General features: G+C 26.5%; 1 protein-coding gene and 1 non-coding gene across 2 annotated transcripts; one reads left to right on the forward strand and one right to left on the reverse strand.

The window, feature by feature from the left end:
• The first annotated feature begins 476 nt into the window (after positions 1-476).
• LOC145829068 (haloacid dehalogenase-like hydrolase domain-containing 5) lies at positions 477-5,323 on the forward strand. The gene is made up of 8 exons (XM_082936806.1): positions 477-605; positions 1,698-1,895; positions 2,584-2,705; positions 2,998-3,156; positions 3,535-3,690; positions 4,216-4,401; positions 4,713-4,823; positions 5,066-5,323. Exons 1-8 carry the CDS (start codon positions 477-479, stop codon positions 5,253-5,255), a joined length of 1,251 nt encoding a protein of 416 aa, XP_082792932.1. The 3' UTR covers positions 5,256-5,323.
• An 11,819-nt stretch (positions 5,324-17,142) lies between these two features.
• Positions 17,143-17,215, reverse strand: Trnak-uuu (transfer RNA lysine (anticodon UUU)). The gene has a single exon. It is a non-coding gene; the product is annotated as a tRNA-Lys (tRNA).
• Positions 17,216-19,245: the final 2,030 nt, after the last annotated feature.

Raw genomic sequence — 19,245 nt, forward strand, 5'->3', positions numbered from 1 at the left:
AAACCTTATTATCACATGCAAAAGTTAATTGCGTACATTAACATGAGCTGTCATTTCAAGTTGTTATCAAGTATATCCGAGTTAACAAATATTATTGAGAATTTCAAGTATTTATCTGTAGTATTAGCGTAATATACACTGATTTTTTATTGGCCACTATATTTTTGTCAAGTAGTTTTTTTACTACATATAATTTTGAAAGGTTTGTAATTTAATGCATACAAATTTGTTACTGTGACAACAAATTTTTACATTAGTAAAACTTTGATTCATTAGTGAGTATTTTTACTTGTATCAAGTTATAATGTGAATTTTCTTGTCAAGTTTTGTATAAAGTTTTGGTGTATTTGTCAATTGTGTGTGGTTAAAGAGACTTATCAGCTTTATACAGTTTAGAAAAATATTTTTTCATTATTTACGATTAATTAATTGTGCTGAACATTTGTTTAGGTAATTTTTTCAAACACTAATAAAAAATGAAAGACTTGACTCCAGAAAACTCACCAAAAACCGCTGTTTCATCTAACAATGTAAAAACTGAAGAAAGTTTAAATTCTAACAAGAAATTAAGATTAGAAACTACTTCCAGAAGTTCCACAAATCAGGTTTGTTTAATATATTTCTGCTTTATAGTAACTGAACATAGGTTTTTTGAACTTTCTGTAATAAATATTGAAACAGTAATGAACTAATATTTAAACTTTACCTTTGAGTAAATTCATTTTAAACTATTGAGTAAATTCATATCAAACTGCTTTTAGTACTTTATAATTGTATATTATTTTCTACAAAATTACTAAAATTAAATACATATAATAACAACAAACATCTCAAAAATTAATTCATTATAATGTTTCTGGTTATAGTTTATACAAAGTAACAACGTTAAACTTAGCATGCTTGTATATAACTTAGCTACCTGGTACTAACGCACACGTTCTCTTTAACGCTTGAGTAATTATTATGTCATAATCAAAGCGCGATAAAATCGTTCAATTCAACTGCCTTGTGGCTTGCAATGCATAAAGTTATAACATTTGTTCTCATTAGCTGCTATTTTGATTTTAAAACTAAGTTAAAGCGTTCTTGCATTATTTAGCCCGTTTTTTTCTATTTTTGATAAATAAATTGCTTAAAACTTACAAAAAGAAAAATTTGAAAGTTTATTTATTAAAGTTACTTTATACAGTATGAGTTGTTTAAAAAAGTTATTTTTTACATCGTCTTTAAAGAACAGTTATAAAAGCATAACATGTTTAAAATCAAGTTATTGCTCACATAAAAGAGAAAAAGTAAGTTACAGAAGTTTTTATCTTTACTAATTTTTTTTTTAATTAAATAAGTTTAGGTTTACAAAAGTTTAAGCTGTTTTATAAGCACAATCTAATTTTAGTTTTAAAGTTCACTGCTTGTATTGAAAAATGAGCTCAAAAGTAAAGTCAAAACAATTAAGGCAGTTTTTTGTATATTTTGTATAATTGGAAATGTAATCTTATAAAGTTAAAACATGAATTTACTACAAACCACTTCATATAAGCTGTTTTTAATAGACGATCCAAAAAATGTCAATATGTTACTAGTCAAAACAAAGTTTATAGTTTTGTACCTTTTTACCATAAATAGCTATGTAAAAACCGTGATAAAAAACTTAGTTTCAACAAAGTTATAAAGTTTTTAAAACAAAACAAAATTCACAGGGAGGTTTCGGCGTTTTGTTTGACATTGACGGCGTCCTACTCAGAGGGCACACTCCGATACCCCAGGCATCAGCAGCAATCAAGAAACTCATGAATGCCGAATGCGACGAATTCGTGGTTCCGACTCTGTTCTGCACCAATGCGTTCGGTTTGAAAAAGGTGAAAGCAGATATTCTGTCCAAAGCTCTCGGCGTAAAGGTTAGTTATAAAGTTGACTATTTTTATTATCATGTTTTACTGGTAAGTTATTAAAATTGATACTTTTTTGTAAAGCAAACTCTAAATTTTAAAGAATTTTCCTTTTGAAAGTACTGCTTTTACACTAATTGTATGAATTAAACTTTAGTCTTGGAACTAAGTTGATAGGTCACAACTTATCAAAAGCTGTATTTTTTTATTCTTATAAACTTCGAAATTATATTTTACAAACACTTGAAACATTATAAGTTTTGATTTATTTGTATTTATTACGTTAATGTGTATTAAGCTATACTTAAAGTAAAAACAAGTTAACGGCGAAAATACATTTGACTTGTCTTTCTTAAAAAGTAAACAAAACAAGTTTAAAAGACGCTGTATAGTAGTTAATGTTATAAACTTTTTGCACAAAAATCTGGTGGTGTACAAACTTAAAAACTATTTTAGAATGTTCAAAAAACTGTAAATTGCATTGCAAAAATTTGTGAAACAGATGTTATAGTAAAATTTAACTACAGAAAAAGTTAGTACAAATTTGTAAGAAAGATGTTGAATATGCGTAAACCTAAATTAAAACTATACACATGTACCGGTAAAAAACAACACATAAAATTGAAGCGCCAAATTATTTTCAGTAGGTTTGTTAATTAATGTTTTGTATGGAAAACTAAATTTTAACTATATACAGATACCGGAGCACCTGATGGTGATGTCGCAGTCTCCATTAAGGGGAATGACCCACCTCCACAACAAAACTTGCCTCATATCAGGTCCCGAGCACGGCGGCGGGTCGGTGAAAGTAGCAAGAGAGTTAGTTTGTTTGATTGGTAAACTATAGAATACTTATGAGTAAATTAGTTAAAGGTATGAGCTGTAAAGAGTAAAAGTTTGTTAACAAAAATATTTTGTGAAATGTAGCTTAAGAAGTATAACTCAATATGTAACGGCCAATTAGTATTATATGAAAAATTATTCACTGATAGAAATATATCTTGAACTGTAATTTAGCTGTGTAGCATTTTATACTGTTTAAAATGTTTTGAAGATAAGCCAATCGAACTAAAAGATTATTTTTATTGACCTGTGCACGTTTTTCAAACAGCATGGGATTCAAAAATATAGTGACGATAGACGACATCCGGGAGGCCAAACCTTACTTGGACTGGGTAGACAGAAAGAGGTGGCCGCTGGATGGCAGCAAAGTGGTGGAGAAAAAAATCCCCAAAATAGAAGCTATTATACTACTCGGTGAGCCGGTGAGGTGAGTGTTTATAACAAACTGAAAACATTACTTTTATTAATTTTTTCAATTTTATTACAATGAGTGAACTTTTAGATCAAAACAATTTTAGGAGTAATTTTGAATTATTGTCCGTAAGTTTTAAATATATTAAACTTTAAAATTTTTTTGAAAAATTGCATTTCAAATAATAGAAAGCTTATATTTCATTATCTTTTTCTCACTACACTTGCTTTTATTAGAAATTGACTATGTAAACATTATATAATTAAAATATGTTATTCAAAAAAATACAAGACTGCATTAACTTGAATATATAAACAAAACTCAAACAAAACCAAATATACAACATATACAGTTTTACATGAAGTAATATAAAATAAATTATTTTTAATAAAGATGGGAGACGAACCTGCAAATACTTTATGACGTCATATCGTGCAACGGCGATCTGGACCAACTTTCTCCCGACAACATGACCAATCACGAGCAAGGTATTCCCATTGTGGCCGTCAACCTCGACCTCATGTGGATGGCCAAAGCTCCCACTCCGAGGTTGGTTAAATGTATATTATTAATTCTCTAAGTTAAAAGTTAATTAAATTAATGTTACGATACTAATTTGTGGTCGTTTTACAATCAGAACTTTTTATATATGTCTTGGAAAATCTAAACCTAAAAACTTTGATTAGTTAACATTACTTTAGTATACTTTAGTATACAATTATTAATATTAAAGCATTTCTGTCACATGATTTACTGAAAAACTGTAAATGGTTTTAGATAAGAATAATAAACTATAAATGCCAAAAGTCAAAGTAATTAATTTGGAACAAAACAAGAATTGATCTTTTATAACTTCAACTTAAAACAATTTTTAAACAAGTTTTGATTCTAAATATACAAAACTTAAACAAATAAAAAATCAAATAAGTTTAAAGCTACATAAATTTATAATTTAGTCAATAAACACGTTGAAAAACATCAAGTATAGAAAATTCAAAGTATGAGCTTAAAAAAATTAATAGCGAATATAATTAAACAAAAATAGTTAAAAATAACTATAAAAACTTTTTACAGATTTGGTCACGGGGCGTTTCTCAGCTGTTTGGAGGGAATTTACCTGAAATTCACGGGAAAAGCCCTGAAATACGACGCGTTGGTGGGCAAACCGAGCATTGTGACGTATGAGTACAGCAAGAAGTTGCTTAGCAACGCTGCCAAGGAGATGGGTCACCAGGGGCTTAACACAATATACGCTATCGGGTTGGTGATAAAACTGTTTAAATAAAATTTTGTTGCTAGTAATTTATTATATTATTTTTATAAGTTCTATTTAAAAGATGTTTATGAAAATAACTAAGTCAAAGCTTAAATATTTTTATCATAAAAATATATATTAAGTAAACTACAATTGCAAAATACCAAAATTCTCTCCAAAAAAAAAACTTTCAAAAAAAAGGGTGTTGTTTTAACTTAAGCTTTTAAACCAACTATTGTTGTAATACTATAAACAAAAATTTCAAAATAAATTTGTAAAGAGTTTATTGTATACTAAAAATAATTAACTAATTCAGTGACAACCCTCTCACTGACATATACGGAGGTAATTTGTTCAATGAAAATTTAGAACAAAGTCAACTGAAAATAACAAAAACTTCAAATTTGGATGAAATGAGTGTGAACAGGTTTGTTTAATAATGCTTAAAATTTAGATTATATATGTAACTTTTCCTTTAAAAAAAGTGACTTCTTGTTTATTACTTATCTCGCCAAAAAAAGTTTTAATAGTTGATAAATGTAAGCATTTTTTCTGTTTTTATAAGTTACTTATAAGTTACTCTTTCACTGAAAAAAGCTAACAGTATTTTGTGATAAAGTTATAGATAAAATATAACTTTTGTATTATTGTAAATATTTTTATTCTCAGTTGCAAGTCGATACTAGTGTGCACGGGAATCTATCAGAAAAATTCCCCCAAACCTAGCACCGACACGGACATGGACCATGGCCATAGGGACTTACCCTACTGCGAGAAGCTGACCACACCTGACATGGTTGTGGACCACGTGGGACACGCCATCGACAAAATATTCGACATCGAGAATAATAATAATTGAATAAAAATTAAAAATGAACTTTTATGATTAAAATTTTAATACTAGTTATTTTATTGAGAGTTTAAAAATGGATAAACAATGTTATGGTTTAAAAATTTAAGAAGTAAAATTTTCAAGTTAAAAAAAAATTAAAAAGTATATTTCAAAGTTATTATACTAAAAACAATATATAAATTTAAATTTTTTTATTGAATTGTATTACCATAATGTTCATCATGGTAGTTTTCAAAATAGCTCGATTTTTTGCAAACCTACCTACTTAGAATTCAAACCTTTAAACTTTTACTTACCTAGAAAATGACCAAGCCAAAAAGTTTTGCTGTAAAAAATATATACTTTTAAATAAACACTGCTTATTTTTTTTTTATGTTATGTCTTTTAAAAATCTTGGTTTTATTTGTTTGTTTTCGTTTGAAAACTTTTAAAAATTAGTTTGATTATAAAAAATACCGAAAAATATTTTTTAGTAAATATTTTTTTTTATAAAATAATTATTTTCTATGATTTTTATTATTCAACAATTAAAATGTTAACTACTAGATTAATAAAAAGTTTCTAGATTTTCATAGTTCAATCATTATTGTTTCGTTTTTTATTTTTTATTTTTGTTTTGTTCAAATAAAAACTTTTAAATGCCTAACAAAGTTTTTGAGTAATTATACTTAAAACCATAACTTACTGCAAAAAGAAAGAACCTAATTTTGGTTTTTTAAACTACAATAAAGTAAGCATAAAACAAATAAAAGTTGACTACGCTTTATCAAAACGAAAATAATAACGATGTTACAAACATATCTCACTACATTTAGAAATGGTTTATATATTTTTAGATAAACGTGTCAAATAATATTAAAGCAATCAAATTTTTCAAATTAAAAACATATTTAAGATAAACAGTTCAGTTTAAGTCTTTAAATGTATTTAGAACTAAGTCTGTGAGCTCAACCGTAAAAATAGGAGATGTATAATTAATTAATCTTTGATTTCAAAAGCTCACTAAAGAGTATTACTTCAAATAGTTAAAAAAAAAACTATATGTCATAAGTAAACATTTTAGTTTCGTTACAAGGGTTGTAAGATTTTAGGATAAGAACTGAATTTTTTAATTTCATTTAGTTCAGCAATTTTATTTTCACTTATGATTGCAAAAAGCAATCTAATTTTTTCACTTATGATTGCAACGAGCTATTGTTTTTGCGAAAATTATTGTAATCTATAAACATATTTTGTTTGAATTGCGGTTGAAAAGTTCACGGTCAACTCAAACAAACATTATTTTTAAGTTTTATTGCATTTGTTTAGTTAATCATATGCTTGCAGACCACATCAAGCTGTCATGTTACTGTCAAACAAATAAATATAAAATGAGAATTCGCATAACCTGTTACTAAAAATACAAGTAAAAAAGTGTATACATTTTCATGTTTCTTTAAAAAAATATTTACTTCAGATTAAAACGAAATACTTTATTCTATAAAGTTTAATTACAATACAAAACTGTTTAAGTTTTTTTAAAACGTTTAGATAAAGAAAAAAAAAACTAATACTATTTATATAATTTATTTAAATAAATGCTGCTAATGTTATGTTCGCATTAAACAAAGCTACAGTCTGTTCCGAAAATGCTTATTCAGACGTTTTTCTTTTTGTGCAGAAGTAAAGTTAAAATTATAAATAAATCAAACCACTTGTTTATAATAAGATTAATCTGATTTATAATGCACGGATTAAAGTTAGTTATAAGCTTGTTCTTTATTTAACACATTACTTTGTTACTAGATACTTAAAACAATTTTTTAATATTTATAAGTTAAACATATTGATACAAAGAATAAGAAAAATCATTAGCTTTTCGCAGTAAAAATATCACTACTACAATTGTTTGCAGTAGAAATTATTCATAAAGTTTTTTAAAGCTGTATTATTTTTTTAAAGCCTAACATTAAAAAATTCTGTATTATTTGAACAAATATGTTTTGTGTAGAGTACATTTAATTTTAATTCTAAATTGATCTGAATTTTAAACTTAAATTTAAATAAAATTAAGTTTATTGATGCCATCACATGACAACATGTTGAACATTTTCTGTCCGCAATATATGGTTGTGTGAGCTGCAGGCTTGATTTGAAACTTAACGAAAAGAAATAAGAAGTAAACAACAGCGACCAATTCAAAAGATGCGGCATCTAATAGCAAACTTGGACGAATTTTAGACAACAGATGTGCTTCAACTTGGTTAGAGTCTCTTGTGACCTATATCTTGAAATTGTGTCTCATCCGTTGACCAGCAGCGTAAAAACTTCAACTTTATCTGACACAAGAAGCTGGAAACTTGCTAGTATTTTTGCTACTAGTTCATAACCAAGTCGTTTAAAGCTTTTGGTTTTAACCACCTTTGTAAAGCAACGGTGTATGTAGCTGAGCGCAAGTTTGGAAAGTTTGGGCAAAATAAATACTTTGGCAAGCCAAATCAATGTTCTAAAAATTGAGACTGATTTCAAAGTAATGGAATGTTTTATTTTTTCCTGCTTGTTTAAATTAAACCAAAGTATCCCAAACTTTTTTCTAAAGGGCCGCTTTAAAGTAGTTAAAAAAGCTAGCTATAGTCCTCTAAATTCTTAATTTTTCTACAATATAAGTATAAGTGTTTCAAAACTGCCATTACATAAGCCTAAGACCTTTTTTTGCTTTTCACCATGAACTCCAGAATATATACTGTAAATTTCAAAAGTTTTAAATTATGACCTCATAATATAACCATTACTTCACAGTGTTCGCAATAATACCACTATCACATTACAGTATGTCGTAACGGTACAACTAGCATATCACAGTAGACCGCAATAATACAACTATAACATCACAGTAGATCTAAACGATACAACTATAACATCACAATAGATTACAACAATACAACTATCACATCACAGTAGATTGAAACAATACAACTATCACATCACAGTAGATATTAACATTACAACTTTCACATCACAATAGACTGAAACATTACAACTATCACATCACAGTAGACCGAAACAATACAACTATCTATTGTAGTAGATCAAAATAACACAACTATCATATCACAGTAGACCAAAACTACATAAATATCACATCAATGTAGACCGCAACACAACAATTTTCACATCACAAGTGTTTTATAATTTCTAAAAGGAGTTCTTTAAAAGACTTTATTGATTTATAACTTAAAAAATATTCTTACGATCTCCAAAATAAAGTTTAAAGTCAGTTGAACTCAGTGCAAAAAAAAGTCTATTAGCTAAACTAATTTTTCAAAAATTATGGCTTTTTAATAAAACATAAAATCTTTAGTTTTAATTATTATTAATTAATTCTAATTTTGAAACTATTCAAAAAAACAAGTTTTTTTCTCTATGTGGTATTGAACATATTACAACAAACGGTATAATCATAATCTAAAACTTAAATAAGTTTCAAAATTACGCCAAGAACAACTATTAGTCTACAAATATCTATAACTGTTGTCCGCAACACTTTAAAGTCTACATCTATAACATCTATTTTGTTTTATTTATTAAGAAATCAACCTTTGACTCAACTCATTAAAAGATTCATACTTTTTAGAGATGTCTTTCGTTTAAATGTTTTTCCTAAATGTCTTGACCAATTTGTCTTAGGTGTTTGAAAGGCATTCCTTTAAGTAGTATTTTTCAATAGTTTTTATTTACATCTTTGTATCGTTGCGATCTATTGTGATGTGATAGTTGTATCGTTGCGGTATACTGTGATGTGATAGTTGTATTGTTGTTAACTACTGTGATGGGATAGTTGTAACGCTACAGACTACTGTGATGCGATAGTTGTAACATTACTGTCTACTGTGATGTGATAGTTTTAACGTTGCGATCTACTGTGATGAGGTAGTTGTACTGTTGAGATTTACTGTGATGTGATAATTGTATTGTTGATATCTACTGTGATGTGATTAGTTGTATCATTGCTAAAATTTATAGTTTCGAATATATCTAAACAGTGAAATATATATTATAATTTATAAATTTATAAACAGAAATTGGTGACTAATGATAAAATGATTATTAATGAATTGCTTTCTTGAAATTTTTATTAATTTTATGTCACTTCGTGCATATTTGACCCGTTCCCCTTTATAAGATACGTTGATGACGGTTTAGTTTTATTTAAAACAAAAAACGTAAACAAAGCCTTATTTCAAAAATAAGTTTTATACAATGCAATATAACACTCTCTAAAAACGTGAAGTAAACAACTAACTGGCACTAGATCTTAATCTAAGACTATAGCAACCACAAATGAAGACATACGATCCTTAATAGCAAAACATTTTTTAAATAAAAAAGACTGTACAAAAACACTAAATATCTAGACTTAAAATAATTTATCATTGAGTAATGTTTTTGATCTGTTTAGCTATAAATAGCTTTGGTAAAAAATACAGAATTGTGCAAACATAAAGAACTTGATTATAAAGTCTTTCTATTTAGTTAAATTAACCAATCTGTTTTTCTTTAATAAGATGTATTTTATTAAACTTAATGATTGCTTTACAATAACTATTTAATACTCTCTTTGGTAAATAAATAAGCTTAAAATTTTGTAGATTTTAGTGAAGTAATATTAATACTATTAAGTTTAGTTTCTGCTTTAAGTTTCTGATGATGACGTTGAGCTATTTTTGGACATACATAACCAATGATCAGATATAAAACTAAATCTACGTTAGTTGGAAAATTGATTTTTTTGCATCTATTATTTTGTTTAATTTTTATATTTGTTGAAACTGATCAATTAGATTATTTTACATTTGATGAAGATTAAACTCTTTTCGCAGAAAATTACGTTTTTTTTTTGCGAAATTGAAAAACTAAATAAGCTTGAAATATTGTTCAAAAATTAATTTACATTTAAATTATCTTATTACAAAAAAGAAAGAAAGCTAATCTAAGTGTTTTGTCTTTGTACAGTTTACATAAACCAGAAAATGCTGCAAACTTTTCCTTGACATGACGTCAATAAGTCTTCAAGTGGTTTGCCACTCGATAAATAGAAGGGTTTTTCGCGTACTAGGTCCTAGAACTATTTATTTTAAACTCTTTTTTGTCGTTTAATAAAAATGTATATTAAACAATGTATAGTTCTTATTCGATGATAAAACATTCGATCGTGAAGAAAAAGGTTTTTTCTTCTATAATTTCAAAGAAAATCAAAAAATAAGATATCACCCGAGTAAGATACTTCTTCAGACCTGGATTAAATTTAGACTATAAGACGATCGAGGTGTAATTTGAAGCCTCAATTTTATTGTTAAAGGGGTTTGCTTTTATAAGTCGCTGATCAATTTTCCAACAAAACGTCGCTCCTGAGCCACACTTCATAAGTAACTTTATAAGTAAGTAAGAAAAAGTCTTCTGAGGGCCGCAGTTACTTTAAATTATTGATTAAATCAATACTAAGATGTCTTTTTTAATAAAATTTTATCAATTTACAGCAATAAAGTATTTGAAATAAGTAACTATTCAAGTAAGAACCTAGCTGTAAAATTTTACTTTTTTTTCAACTTGTGTTTTTAGATGAAAAATATATCGCGAATCGTAGATTGTAGCTTTGACGGCCGCACTTGGTGTAGAGATAAAATTGTACATCAGAGCTTATAAAAATTGCTTGTTAATTAAATTATTATATTTGTTTAACTTTTAGCAGTTGATAGGTGTTATTCAGTTTGATTAAGTCACATTTATGTCTGAATATAAAAATAACAGGGCCAAATATGTTTAAAATTTAACTGACATACATAGTACTTGAAGTTAGTAGAAGTTTTGAAGTTAGTTGTATTAAAAATGACAACTCTTGTGTGTTAAATAAGTCGTTTTAACCGAAATTCGTTTTTACTGCTTTCCTTAATAAACTAAGTAAACCATTTTTTAAAGATCATTTCAAAAATATAATAGGACTAATAATATTTTTTTTCGGAGGTGTTTCAAACAGTTTGTTCTCTCATAATTGCTCTTCAAGTTTTAGGCTATCTAATTATTGTTTTAGCAAAACCTAAACTAATTACAGAAATTTTTATGGATAGATGTTCGAAACTGGTTTGAAACTGTAGATTCGTAAAAATGTTAGCTTTTCAATGTTAGGTTTTCAAAAAAACACTCTATCGGTTTTAGTAGTCAGTCAATACATAAACCATTTCAAATTATAAAATTCTTTAGAAAATTAATATGTTTAATCTTAAATAACATATGACGAAATTAAACTAAGCTTTTAGGAATCAAATCGCTATAACTTTGGTTTATTTTTTGCATTACCATAACAAAATCTTGTCATGTATGTGTTTTAAATTTTTACAAAAACAACAGTACTAGACAAAATGCTTTGTTTTACAGCTAGATTCATAACTTAAATGAAAAAAAACTACAAAATAGTGCATGTTTTATTTTATGATTCTTTTTCACACAGATCTCTATTTTCTATTTTCAAAACTTCTACTGTGTTTATAGTTTTAAATAAAATAACAAATATTTTTTTAATCTTATTTTATGCTATTCACAACTAAAAAAAAGGTTTTGAAAATATTACGTTTTGAGATAAATTTTTCTTTAGTTTATTTCTCCTTTTAACAAGTCTCCCTACTTCTAATTTTCAAATTTGCACCTGCAGTTCGGACATGTTTTATGATCAGCAAACCAATTTTTAACGCATCCCCTGCAAAACACGTGTTCACCTTCACAGTCGAGTCGAACCATGGCCATCCCGACTTCAACGTCCTCCAAACAAACTCCGTACCTTTCGCCTGCGAACGACTTGTCCGCTTTAAACTGATGGAACTTTTGCATCCTCACCGAGTTGAGGCCTCTCCTGTTGTTGACAGACGCTAAATTGTGTTGGCGCGCTTCGTACCGCCTCCTAGCGGTTAGTTGCCGCATCGCCTCGCGGTTTCGTTCGACTCTTCCCTGCATGAATTCAGACTGCTGTTGCAGTTCTATTTCGAACTGTCCGAGTTTGCCGCAATCTCGTTCTAAGTTTATAATTTTGGACAAAATTACCGATGAGTTTGTGAATGAAAACCTGTTTTGAGAGTTTTCTTGAACTATTTTCTTGTAGTTTGCGATTTCTCTTTGCTTTTTATGTTTTACCCTCCTTATGTTGTGTTTGTCTTATCACTCTCGATCAATCGAGGCACAAAGTCTTAAAGCACGTGCCATTGACTGTTTGCCTCTAAACTGTGCCAGTGGTTGTAAAGCCGTTGAAGGTCTTGCTCTATTATCGTTACAACAGATACCTTAAAAGGAACTTAATTAATTATACATTAAACGACAAAGATAGAAGCAAGATTAAGCAAATAGATACAGTGAGGTAAATTAAGTTTATATTTACATTTTTACAGGTATAACATTTGTAATTCACCAACACGAAAACGCAAAATGTTATTAAAAGGACAATTGTCATATATTTCTTCCTTAGCAACTTTTTTACAACCATCTTATTTTTGTTATACTAGTGATTAATTATTGTTACTTCTATTTTGTTAACCAATACAGTTGTTTTATTTATAACTGTTTTCAAAATTGCTCATCTTTAAATTTTAAGTTTCTTTAAGTTAAATTCATTGTAGTTGTTTTTTCTAGTTTTTCTAACTTATTGTTTTATAGATTTTAAACATAATCTTAAAAAAGACTTGTACGAAGATGTGTTATATCTAAAACGTTTAATAAAAAAAAATACATGTTATAATAAAGTCTACAGAAAATATAAAATTAGATACTATGATACATAAATTCTTATAATAATATACTTTTATAGTTAGAACACTTTCAAACAATCATGTTTTACTGTAACTAACTACCAAAATTAATACTAACATATTTCTAAAAGATTTATCTTAGTATTGATACTTTTAAGAATGGGCTATAACACACTCAAAAAACAATGCTTGTAGTCAATAATTTTGTAGAAAGTACAATACTGTAAATTAAAATGGAAAGATAATGATTAGTAAAAAATAGCTTAATCTACCATTTGTTATAGTAAATTTACAATTATGTTCTTTCAATTTTGTAAATACAGTCGCCTTTGCGAGTCATCTAGCACTCTTTAGTTAGCATTTTAGAATATCCAAGATTGAAAAAATTGAAAAACCCTTATATTGTTAATTTATTTTAAGTATTGGGTTAAAACATGTTTTTTTTTTCAAACTTCAATTTTAAAAATATAGAACAGATTAGATATATTTTTTAATGAGATTTCTGCATTTTTATTTTGTGTTCAATTTCTCACAATATTTATGGCATAAAGTTTAATTTTAACAAAATAAATATTTTATTCTTAGCTTATTTGTCCCTTGCCCATCTAAGATTAAACTTTTCTTGCACAATATAATACCATACAACGCAAGTTTAGTCTTAGATGGGCAAGGAACAAAGTAAAAAAATACTTTGTATAGACATTAACAATATTTATTAAAAAACTATTGACATATATGTACAACTTATTTAAAAACTATTTTTGAAAACAAAAAAAAAGTGGGAAAGTTACTATGATGTATTTAATCAAATTCACTACAAGAAAATAGCCAGTATAGTCAAATTTTAATAATAAAGAAGGTTGCTAATACTCAATTTTTTTATTAAATAATCTAATGGGAAAAAAAAGTCACTAAGCTACAAAACATTTGTTTATTTCAAACGTATTTGAGAAATATCCACACAAAAAAAAAACATAAGAAAAGTATTAGAACTAAAAAAAGTAAAAATTTTCTCAAAGTAAATAGTAAACACTAAAATTAACCCTATTACTGCTTCATATACTGAATGTAAAACCCTTTATTTTCAATTGCACTACTTTTGAAGTGTGTACATATTTTTGTTGCCCTAACAATTTTTATAAACTCATGGTTTTAAAATAAACAGCTTAAAAGTAGTACACATTTTGTTTAAAATACAAAACAGTAAAACAATACTTGTAAACCTTACTTTGAAAAATATATTTATTTGTTTGGCTCTATACATGTTTACTTAAAAATACTTTTGAGATATAACTCTATGAGAGTTTTCAAACTGTCATTAGGGCCCCCACACTATCAAGCCACACAATCAATAAAATATAAGAAAACTTTAAAGAAACTTCATAATGACAAGTGTATGCAGCTGGAGATCAGGTAAATAGCACTATAAAAGTTTCCCAAAATTAAAATTTTTATACTTACACAAATTGATTTTTTAAAGAATTCACGACCGTATTTTTTTCATATATTTTCTTAAGGTAGAAAAACATCAGAGAACACACTTTTCCCTCTACAACAATAAACGTTTTTTGAAGGTCAAGTGAGTTAGTTTGAGCTCACCATGCGTTATTCCACCTGCCCTATCTTTAAACTTATCAATAGAAAATATTTATTTTTTAATAAGAAAATTAACCTAAGTCTATCTATACACAAAAAAAAAGTAGAACTTTTAACTAAGCAAAATAAAAATAAATAAACTAATCCTAACTCTTTATTGAAAAAACCTTGGTGACACATCGTTTGGCAAACACTCACAAGGTTAAAATCTCAACATTAAAAACCACTTAGTGTGGTAAAATCCTGAAGCTCAAATCTCCAAGTAAGTGCTGCCAACGTTCTGAACAAAACAACAATAACAACAATCCAATTATGTTATCACTGCCACCAAAGTGATTCCACAATTGGCCGTTGAAAATTCAAGTAGCAAATACCATTAAGCAGTATAAATTAAAAACAAATAACTACAAAACAACAAACTTCTAAAAGAAAAGTTAATGTAATTTATTACTAGCAATAAGTTAACACAAATCTTGATCAATATTTAAAAACTTGACAAATAATTTCTCTCATAACAAAATTATATTAGAAAAAGTACAACATCTCAACAGAAAAGTTCCTTTAAATAATAAAAACAAAATATTCAAACTTAAATTTATAACAAAATCAAAAGGGAAAACAAAATATATACTTAATCTAATTTACACACAAATGCACAAAAAAACAATATACACAGACATATGATTATAAGCACTCCAGTTTTGCTCTTGCAGCAAGTTAATAGATAAATTTTATAACCGCATTTAAACTTATCTTTTTTTTAGTTTTTTAAATTTTCTGGGACACTAGACAGGGTTGCCACTCGTTTTTTCAAATTTTTTTCCAGGTTTTCCAAATTTCTTCCAGGTTTTTAAAAGTACACATTTTTAGGTCTATTTTTAGTTTTAAGTTAATTTCTGTTTAAGAAACTGTGTTAAATAGTTTAAAAATGTTGAAAGGATACTGTAAAGTTACTTTAAATGTGTTTTTTAATAAAATAAATTTTTGATGATGACAAAAAATCTTAATTATATGACAGAATTTTTGTGTCAAATTAAAATTTTACAACTGAAAATGATAAAATTATTAAAAATTCAAGCTTTTTCCAGGTTTCTTAATCAAAATTCCAGATTTTTCCAGGTTATTCTAGCCTAAATTGTCAAAATCCAGGTTTTTCAAGGTTTTTCCAGGTTTTTAGGTAAGAACAGGAAAAAAAGTAAAATAAAACATTAACGTCTAACAATTTTCTATGTCACGAGCCATTTATGACACAATTAAATAAATAAATAATAACATCTAAATGGAGACTGAAAATCATATTGGCTAAACAAAAGATACTTTAAGTAATCACATGGTCTTTGTAAACTAGACCTTTCTACTAAAAACTCCATGAACTAAACTAATTTATCCATGAAATATTTGTCATAAGTTTTATAGTTAACCTTAATAGAGTTAAACTATAAAAAACTATTGATATAGTTTGCCTTAAACTCTAGGTGACAAAAAAATTAAAAGTATACAACTTCGACTTCATGTTACAATTAGGTATTGATATACTTTTTATTTTTCAAAAGTTTGTTTTAAAAGCTTAGTTTCGCTGATGCGCTTAGAATAACCTATAAATGTCTTATTTAAATACAATCAATTGACGACCTCTTTTATTTTTTGATCATTAGGCGCATATGTACCGGTAAACACCAGTCTAAAGATTCAGTGGAAATGTTAACACAAAACTGCTGTAATAATAAGCTCATATAATATATTTAATTTTTTGTACCACTTTTTACTTCAATATGATTGTTACGTCACTTCAACCTTCAAATGCTTAACTGCAATTTATTTATTCAAGTTCAATGTGTCAGAGTTTAACTAAGAGTTTTTTAAACATTAATTTTTTCTTAGAAAGTAGTATTAGCTTTTTTGATGAATTAAGTTAGACTAAATCGTTTGGCTACCTAAAAAAAACAAACTTACTGAAGACTTTTTTAATAACATTTCAAACAAAAATGCTTATAGCCAACAGTTTTTTTAAGTTTAATACTAAGATTGCTAAAGTAAATCTGATAACAAAAAATTTTGATGAAAAGGAGCCTGATTGAGGACTTGAACCCCTAACCGTTGGATTAAAACTATAAACATGTTTTGTACTAATTCAAAACCTTTAAGAAGTCTTTTTTTTGTAAATACAACTTAAATTATAAGAATCGCTGTAACTTTCTCAATTAAAAATTTAGTGACGTAGTAACAAAAATTGTGCAGTTTTATTTTAAAAAATTTATATATATTCTAAACACTTGCCAAACATTTAGTAACTTTGACGTATCTTTGACCATCCTAACATTTTGCACCGCAAATCAGCGGCATATAAGAAATTGCAAAACTATTACACTAAATATTTAAATCGAAGTGGTGTATTTTAATTACCAAGTTAATATAATTGTTTGAAGTTTTAATATTTGTTAGCTTGTTATTAAAAATTAAGTTAAATATCTTAAGTATATAGATATTTGCCTTAATAAACATGTAAAAAAATACTATTTTAAAAAAGGAGCCTGACAGGGGACTTGAACCCCTGACCGTTGGATTAAAAGTCCAACGCTCTACCGACTGAGCTAGCCAGGCTCACGTTTGTATTAGATTTTTCACGTTTATAAAACAAAATACGTTTGTTGTGACGTAATAATTGAATTTTGTTTTGATAAGACTCTCTGTTCCAACAATTTCTACTTAAATATGACTAATTCAAATATTTTTGCCAAAAATAGCTTTAAAACTTATAATCAACTTTATGTACTTTTCACTCATTTTAGCATATTTTGAATGACAAATATTTAACAAATTTTGTTTATACTATAAAACAGTAACTAGTCTTATTTTTTATAAATATAAGATAAGAAAAGGAGCCGAGTTTATACCGTTAGAAGTTCTGGGAAAACTTGAAATAAACGAAAAAAGAGCCGTTGTATTGGTTAACTACAAACTAGAAGAGTTAGTTTTCTTTTTATTATTGACATAAAAGTTATAAAGAATTTTTTATAATGCTTTAGCTCTTGAAATCTTTAAAAACTATGCACAGTAAAGTAAAATAAGGAAAAAAAAAGATAATTAATTTTGAGCTGTTTTTAAAAAGTAGTTTTTGTGGCTTGTTTATATTTTTTGATATTAAAACACTTTTTTTTTTGTTTTTAATTGTATACAGTTTTGATAAAATGACTGGCAACTAATAAGTAAATAACTTAAAGCAATTACTACTAGAAAAGTATAATAAAAAATTGCATAAAAGTATTTATTTCTCTTCTTTTTATAAAAATACTTTGATAACTTTTATTCATGGAATTACATTAACCTTAATTTAAGTTTGTCTTCAAAAATAAAGCCAAAAACTGAGTTTTCAAATTAAATAAGTATAGTTTTATTAAATAAAGTTTAAAATTTTATTTTTACACTTTGATACAAAATTGCCAACTTTTTTAACCATGTAGACTCATCTATGAAAATAAAATCTAAGCACTTAGTTTACTTCAAATATCTTTATTAATATAATTTTTTATTTAGTCCGGAAGAAAAACCTGATGAATCAAACAGCAAAACTTCAGTTGTCGAGTTTGTTTATTTCCGCCGTTAATTTGTTTTATTTTGTTTTAAAACTTTGTTCCTTTGTTGTTTATTACTTTTTACTAACTTTTATTGGTTATTCTAAGTATATCTATTTAATTTTAAAACTTATATATTTATTTTTTTTATACTAGAGAATAATAACAGTTATACTATATTAAATAAAATATATGTTTAAATAGAGACACATTTAAAGTTTATTTAAGTTTTTACGTAAGCTATTTCTATGTTTTACTATAGGAGATAAAATATTCTCTAAAGTTAGTAAAAATATTTTTATGTAAAATATATTATTTTAGGGAGAAAAGAGTATCTCAAGTTATGGAAGAAACAAATAAACCAGACAGTAGGACTCCTAGCAGAAGTACTCCTAGAAGGTATTTGAAATTATTAATGTATTATTTAGAATTACTCCTAGAAGGTATATAATTAAAAAATATATAACTAGAAGGTATCAAAAAATGTTAGTATACTATATAGAAATAATCTTAGAAGTTATTTTAAAATATTAATACATTATAAAGAAGTACACCTTGAAGAAAATTAATAACTAATATTTTGTAAATATGATATTAATATTAAATCTAGAAGGTATAAGTAGTTTAGTATAATATAACTTAAATATTTATATATATAATGAGTAGAAGTACACCTAAAAGGAATAAAAAGTTAATAATTTATTATTATGATGTTTATAAGTAACCTAGTATGCAAAAGAATTCAACTTTTTTAAGATAATGCTTAAAGCTACTAGTATAAAATAAAATTAGCTTCAAAATATGACTATAACATCAAAAAGTACTCTTAAAAAGTAAACTTAATTAAAATTGTATATTTAGTTAGTTTTGTAAAGTTAAATTTGATGAGAATAATTTAAACTAATTTAAAAATTTACTAGTATCTTAAAAGTTTTGTTGAATATAATAATAATTCTTGATTATTATTTACATGTATCTATACATTCTAACCAATTTAAAAACTTTTATGAAGATATTTTATATACTTGTTTATATTTACACAGCCTTTATGTTTTTCTT

This window comes from Thalia democratica, chromosome 2 (genome assembly GCF_965202585.1).
Source record: "Thalia democratica chromosome 2, ktThaDemo2.hap1.1, whole genome shotgun sequence".
Taxonomy (NCBI): Eukaryota; Metazoa; Chordata; class Thaliacea; order Salpida; family Salpidae; genus Thalia; species Thalia democratica.

What these genes read in the sequence shown, in the direction of transcription:
- LOC145829068 (XM_082936806.1), top strand. Translation starts at nt 477, where the DNA reads ATGAAAGACTTGACTCCAGAAAACTCACCAAAAACCGCTGTTTCATCT. An exon ending in TCGGTGAAAGTAGCAAGAGA is followed by an intron (nt 2,706 to 2,997) that starts GTTAGTTTGTTT and finishes TTTTTCAAACAG; the next exon opens with CATGGGATTCAAAAATATAG. An exon ending in AACACAATATACGCTATCGG is followed by an intron (nt 4,402 to 4,712) that starts GTTGGTGATAAA and finishes TAACTAATTCAG; the next exon opens with TGACAACCCTCTCACTGACA.